This window comes from Asparagus officinalis, chromosome 4 (genome assembly GCF_001876935.1).
Source record: "Asparagus officinalis chromosome 4, Aspof.V1, whole genome shotgun sequence".
Classification (NCBI taxonomy): Eukaryota; Viridiplantae; Streptophyta; class Magnoliopsida; order Asparagales; family Asparagaceae; genus Asparagus; species Asparagus officinalis.
In genome coordinates, this window is record NC_033797.1 from 8,808,636 (window position 1) to 8,815,870 (window position 7,235).

General features: G+C 37.1%; 1 protein-coding gene across 1 annotated transcript in view; it reads right to left on the reverse strand.

The window, feature by feature from the left end:
- LOC109836541 (V-type proton ATPase 16 kDa proteolipid subunit-like) overlaps positions 1-7,235 on the reverse strand; it is a 10,249-nt gene continuing 3,014 nt past the window's right edge. The window contains exon 3 of the mRNA XM_020404458.1: positions 1-161. Coding sequence (XP_020260047.1) covers positions 29-161 — 133 coding nt within the window. The 3' untranslated portion in view covers positions 1-28. The remainder of the gene's footprint in view (positions 162-7,235) is intronic.

Here is a 7,235-nt window from a genome sequence, read left to right on the forward strand (position 1 = left end):
TGGCTTGACTGCTTCATATTGAATTTACTTAGTCAGCTCGAGACTGGCCAGCACGAGAAGAAAGGATGATGCCAACAATAAGACCGTAGAGGGCAAGAGCTTCCGCAAAAATGAGAATGAGGATCATCCCAACGAACAGCTTTGGCTGCTGAGCATTTGCCCTGCAACAAAATATGCCCGCAAGTTAGCTTTCCCAAGCCAGAGGTGATCTTATGCAACAGTTATGCAGCATAAAAAGAAAAACATATCAAATCTATTAAAAGTTGGCAGAAAAAATAATAAAGCACAACATCCAGAGAATAAACATGGGTTGGAAAATCCTGATCAAAATGAGTAATACTCGAATTGTCTGCACCAATCTTATACCAATTCCACAAATCAGAAATTAAAATTTCCTGACAGAACCTAAACCGTAATCTCAAGTAGCAACCACATAATATACAAAGACTGAACCCTATTACCAAAAGAAATAGAGAGAAAAAATAAAGAAAGAAATAATCAACTAAATGGGGCAACATTTTCCAGGTTCAAAACCATTTTTTCTGTCTTTTTTTTGGGTTGGGTCTTCTTTTTTTTCTTTTCTTTTCTTTTTTTTTTTTTTTTGTGCGTGCCAGTTATGCAAAATATGATATTTTCCAATTGGATATAGTTCTAGAATGCCATGAATAAGCCATCTTAATTATCTGCACATGCATAATATGAAGAGCTGAATGAACCTTTCGGAAAAGATACTCGCAAAAGAAGGGTGAAAATAACCACTAATACACATGGCATCATGCAATATATATCTCCTCTAATTCTTCTAACATACTAATAAGTGAAAGTTCCTTCGCAATGTATTCTATGCAGAACATAATTATAGAAAAGTTGACCATTTTTCCCTACCCCTCAAGATACAATTACATGATTAGGCAACTATAGACCTTCGCTTGTCATTCTCCTAACTACATGCCTGGTACACATTACATTAATGAGTTTTGAGGATACAGATCTCTCAGAATTCTCATATTTGAGCAGCACTCATCACATAATCACATTTGAATACTAATACCCAGACTTTTATAGAATAGTCAACCATTTTTTTTTTCCAATCCTCCAAGATACAATTACACGAGTAATCAGAAATAAACCTCCCTATATCATTCTCCAACTATGTGCCCACTCCACATTACGTGAATGAAGAATCTGGATATAGATCCCCAATAATTCTCATATACAAGCATCAGTCGTCACATAATCACATTTGGATACTAAACCCCACAATTTGAGGCCTTGACGATATTACTTCCCTTTCCACTGTTACTTAGTGATCACAATCTTACATCATAACTCATAAGTAATCATGTTGAGAGACAAAGCGAGACTACTAAATTATAGCTCTAACCTTAGTTACCCAACCGCCGACCTCTGCTGGGGACTACTGTTGAAACTCTCATCGTGGAGTTTGATCAATGATATGAGGGGCAGGTTTTATCCTAGAGCCGTCTATTTCGACTTCGTTCCTTTAAATAATGCTAATGCCATATAAACATATGATATGAATTATGAATACAAATAGATATTGATTCAAATTGTCCTAGAACCTAAGGACTAACCTTTCCTACCAGTACAGGTTCTACCATTCTAGCCTCTAGGTAAGCAGATAGCCAGATAGGCAAGCTGAAGTGACAATGACAAACCAAAGACACAAGCCTAAATAAAACAATGCAAAGATGCAAGAGCACATATGAGAAAACAATATATAACGTTAGACATGTAGACAGTGATTTCAAAATCGGACGATATTATCGAAATATCGGTGATATATCGGGTTTTCACCCCTTCCGATACGATTTTGAAAAACAAAAGAAGTTATCATTTTCACCCAATTTTTGACCGATATATCGGCCAAAATCCGATAAATCGGTGATATATATCAGCCCAAAAACATGCCAATTTTTGCTTAAAAAACCAAAATGCTTATTTGGGTTTCGGGTCAAATAACCAAGAATTTTCAGACCCGACCTGCAACTTAAAAGATGTAAACCAATAGGTGTTTCTTTCACCCAAAACCCTAGCTGTCTCTCTCCTGCCTCCCTGCTGTCCCTATCCAAGTCTGAAGACTCTGAACATCTCTCAAAGCCTCTGAATCTCCCGTCGATGCTCCTCTGAGTCCTCTCAAGCTGCCGAAACTCCTCTCAAAGCTGCTGAATCTCTTCTCACAGCCTCTGAAACTCCATTCAAAGCCATCGAAGCTCCTCTGAGTCCTCTCAAGCCGCCGAAACTCCTCTCAAAGCTGCCAAATCTCTTCTCAAAGCCGCCCGAAGCCAAGCTCATCTCTCAAAGCCGGCGGAGCTCCCTTGAAAGCTTTGAAAGCTCGAAGATACTGAAATAGGTATGTATTATTTCTGAAAGCTTGATTTTAGAGAAGTTTCTCACTCTCCATTTAACTAGTACATTTATGTGGGTTTTTTTTGGTGCGTACATGTAGTTTTTACTGCTGCATACAATTCACTGTACCAGCATATATGGTAGTTTACATCCACATTTTGGAAGTTATTTACATCTTATCTTAACAACGTAGTAAGAAATTAGTAGTGAAATTAGTTCTTCATGTCATTCTTACCTTCTCTTGACTAGCAGTTTTACATGAAAGACAACTGAATCTTGGATATTTCAAAAACTACAGCTACATTAGAGATAACTGGATGTATGATTTAAAAAAATTTGAAGTTCAAAACTGAAGTTTTAAACTAAAGTTAAAAACTGAAATTAGAAACTGAAATTGCATGTGATTAAAACAAACAACATGAATGTTAATTTATGATTATTTTCTGTTTTATATGCTTGATTATTTTCATAAGTTTATCTAATACGTTGAATTTTAAATGATTTATAGGAGGATGTCGTCTGAAGGTCAAGGATCTAGCCAAGTAGCTGCTCAAGGATCTAACAAACCAGCAAAACTAGGAGGCAAAGATCCTTGTTGGGCATACGGGGAGAGGGTTGGTAATGATGCAACCAAGGTTAAATGCAAGTTCTGCATGCAGATTGTGAGTGGAGGGATAAGCCAGTTCAAAACACACTTGGCAGGAATTAGAGGGAATCGTACAAGTTGTGATAAGGTTCCGGAAGATGTGAAAAAGAAAGCTTCAGAAATATTGCAAAGGGGGAAGAAGAGTAAGGATGAGAAGGAGTTGAAACGCAGGATTTGCTTGATGATGTCCATATAGGGGAGGAAGAGGGATATGAAGGGAGTGTGTCTGGAGCTACTCAAAGAAGTTCATCATCCTTCAAGACAAAAGGGCCAATGGATGCTTTTTCAGGTCACTTCCTTGAGGAGACGGCTGAACTAATATCAAAAGGAAAACAACCTACAATGGATAGTAAATACAGAAAGAAGGCTAGGGAAGATGTGAACAAGTATATTGGGAGATGGTTCTACGAAGCCGGCGTCGCCTTTAATACCTCAAGTCTTCCTCCTTCCAAGCAAATGGTGCATGCAATTACAAAGTTTGGAGGCTATTTAAATCCTCCATCACCGAATGAGTTGAGGGAGCCACTTCTGCAAAGAGAGGTGGATGCAATAAGGGAGGTTGTTGAACATTTCAAGAAGAACTGTGCACTTAATGGGTGCTCCATAATGACCGATGCATGGAGTGACTGAAAGATGAGGAGTATCATGAATATAGTGGTGCATTCAGAAGGAGGATGTGCTTTTTTAGCTTCAAAGGATGCGTCGGGCAACAAACATGATGGGAATTACATATTGGACTTTGTGGTGAAAGCAATTGAGGAGGTAGGGTCGGAGAATGTTGTGCAAGTTGTTACCAATGGAGCTTCAAATAACATAAAGGCTGCAAAAAGCTTAGCACTAATTAAGCCTATATTTGGACCACTTGTGCTGCACACACCAACTTGATGTTAGGTGCTATAGCCAAAATCTGTCCTATTCGGAATGCGATTGCTATGGGAAGAACTGTGTTGGTGTACATCTATAGCCACACTAGGTCTCTTCATATCATGAGAGATATTGCAAAGGGGGACCTTGTGAGACCCAGGACGACACGCATTCCTCGCTTTGGAGTCGTTGAGAGACAAGAAGAAAGAATTAAACCAAATGTTTATCTCTAATGATTGGATGAAATGCGAACTTTCGACAAAAGAAGCGAGGAAAAAGATATAAATTTGTTTTTTTATTTCCTAACTAATTCCTAATTTCCTAGTTTCTTTTATATTGTTCATATTTGTCTTATTGAGTCTTTTATTTGTGTGTAGCGTGCTAAGATCATTCTCAACAATAAGTTTTGGGGCAATGCAGTGTTGTAAAAAGTGGCAAATAGAGCCGCTATTGTGCCGCTAATCGCAGTGCTTCACCGCGCCGCTTAAGGGGGTCGCAGGGAGGTTTGGCGGAGAAAGCAATCATGCGCTCAAAACGTGCGAAATAGTGGGTTTTATAGCGTTTAAAAGCGCTAAAACCCGCTACAATATTCTTAAATCCCTCCCCGAACCCAACCCGATCCCATTAAACAAAAACTCATCTCTTCCCAAATCCCGACTGTGTCTGTGCCCTAGCCGCCTGCTCTCCCTCCTGTGCCTCTCTCTTTCACGTCCTCCGGCAACTCCTTCTAGCATCGCCTCTGGTCGACACCATCTCCCGCACCAACAACACCTCCGATCGACGCCATCTCTCTCTCACGGTCTCACCTTGCTCTCTCTCTCCGGTCAACACGCCATTCTCTGTTGGGCTTCGTCTCAACAGAGAGAACAAGGTAATAAACTAATAATTTGATTTTTGAAATAAAATGCTTGTCAGTTGTAAATTTCTTGTATTATCAGTAAAGGTAAATTTCTTGTATTTTTTGTATTGCCATCAAAAAGTTCCATGCTTCCATGTCTACGTAATTTTTCAGGTTAAATCAATTTAATGTTAATGATATCTATCCTATTCTAATCACTTCCTGTTATTTTAGATACTTTTTTTAAAATATCTGATAACATTTGTATTTGTTAGAACTTAGAAAGCTTGAGGTAGTGTAAACAAGAAACTGTGACCCGTGCATGATGGCTAGTATAATCAGATAATTATCAGTAATTTTCTCACAATCCCAAATATCAATATCAATTCAACGACAAATCAAATTACAGTGCTATTTGTTTCAATTATTCATTAATTAATATTTAATAGTCCATCTTTTTAGTTATGGTTTATTGATAATTGATAAATAATTTTTCTTATTATTTAGAATATTTAAATATACTTATATTTGACCGTTATTAGACAATGCGCTATTTGCCGCTATTTTACTCCAATAGCCCCAAATAGCCTTAGCAGTACTTCGTCGTTATCCGCTATCAGCAACCTTGGGACAATGTTGATCTTGGTCTTACCATATTTTCTCCTTTGGTGAAAGTTCTACGGAGAGTTGATGGTGATAAAACTCCATCTATTTGATATGTGTATGGAGACTTGTTGGTGGTTAAGAAGGAGATTAAAGAGGGTCTTAAGGATGAAGAGAAGAAATATTGCCCTATATGGAATGTTATTGATACGAGATCGGATGACAAGCTTAAAGGACCACTCCATAGAGCGGGGTATTATCTGAATCTCTACTACTATTATCCATCTATCATAAAGATTGAAAAAGATGGAAGCTTCATGAGTAGTGTTGTAGATTGTTTGAATAAATTCTATCCAAATGACAATGAGGCTTTCACTAAAATTCCATCTCTACTCTCGGATTATCAACACAAAAAAGGGTCGTTCAAGAGAGAGGTTGCCATGAACCAGGCAAAAAGACATGATCTTAATCCGGCCAAATTTACATTTTCCATTCAAATTTAAAACTAACTCAATGATTTCTATTTGGAAGTTACAATGTACTAACTATTTTCACCTATCAATTAATCAATTAACTAGTTGAGTGGTGGAAGCTTTTCGGGACCAATGCTCTCGAATTGAGGATGATGGTAATGAGAATTTTAAGTTTGACAACTAGCTCTTCGGCTTGCGAAAGGAATTGGAGCACTTTTGAGATGGTAATCATCTTTTTTAAGTTGTAATTATTAAATTATATTAACGCACATTTTACTATGTCAGACAAATTTGTTCTTTTCGTTCTAACTTGAAGATTCATACAAAGAAGAGAAATAGACTAACACACGAGAAACTACATGACTTAGTCTATGTCAAGTTCAATGCGAAATTGAAAAATAAGCATGCCAATAGGGATAGAGATCCCTTAATTGCCTACGATGACGAGGAAAGATCCTCTGAATGGTTGATGAACATAGAGAAGAGTGGTCGTGATGATGAAGTGTTCTTGGGGGAATCTTTGACTTGGAGAAAATATGGAGAATTTTCAAGAGCCAATCCCAAGAAGAGAAAGAGTGCAAGAATAAAGACATATAGAAGGAAAAAGTCGGGGAAGTCTTCGTCAAAGGGGAAGGAGTTGTTGGAAGATTACATGGTGGAAGAGGAAGACATGGAAACATCATCATCAGAGTCTAATTCGGAGGAGGGAATGGCGGATATTCCATCTTTTGATTCCGATAAAGATTAATTTACTTATCTTTGCATAGACTTTAATTTGGACATGCTCTTTTGATGTTTAACAATTATGAACTATTTCTAACTTTGGTTGTTATTTACTTATGGATGTTGACTTGACTATTAATTCCTGAGTTAGTTTGAATCTTTAATCTTGTGAATCTGTGATTACATAACAATTATGTTGATAATTCTTCATTTTTTATGATATCTTGGTATTTCTTTGTATGATATTCTATTTTTACTTATACCATTTTCTCTTTTTGAAGGTTATGCACTCAGATGGTTCCATTACGCAATCGAGAAGCAAGTTTCAACAATTGGTTAGTGATCTAAACACGAGTTATTTATATTTTAGTATGTTTATACTTTATTAAATGTGCTTAGAATCTTAGATTATATTTCAGGACATTATATCATATACCCGATATGACACTCTGATTTTTACTACTTATCGTTGATATTTGATATATCCCCAATATCCGGGATCCGATGTGAATTTTGACTGTCCGATTTATTTTCGATAACCTATGTTTAAAACCTTGCATGTAGATACTCACTTATTCATCCACTTTAGCTTCAAATTTCAACTTATCGTCAAATAACGATGTAAGAATCAGAATAATTCCATGAGTATGTTTATATTGGTGAGACTGGATTCAGGATAGCGGACCATTAGCTCACTGGATTATAAACAGTCTCTCTC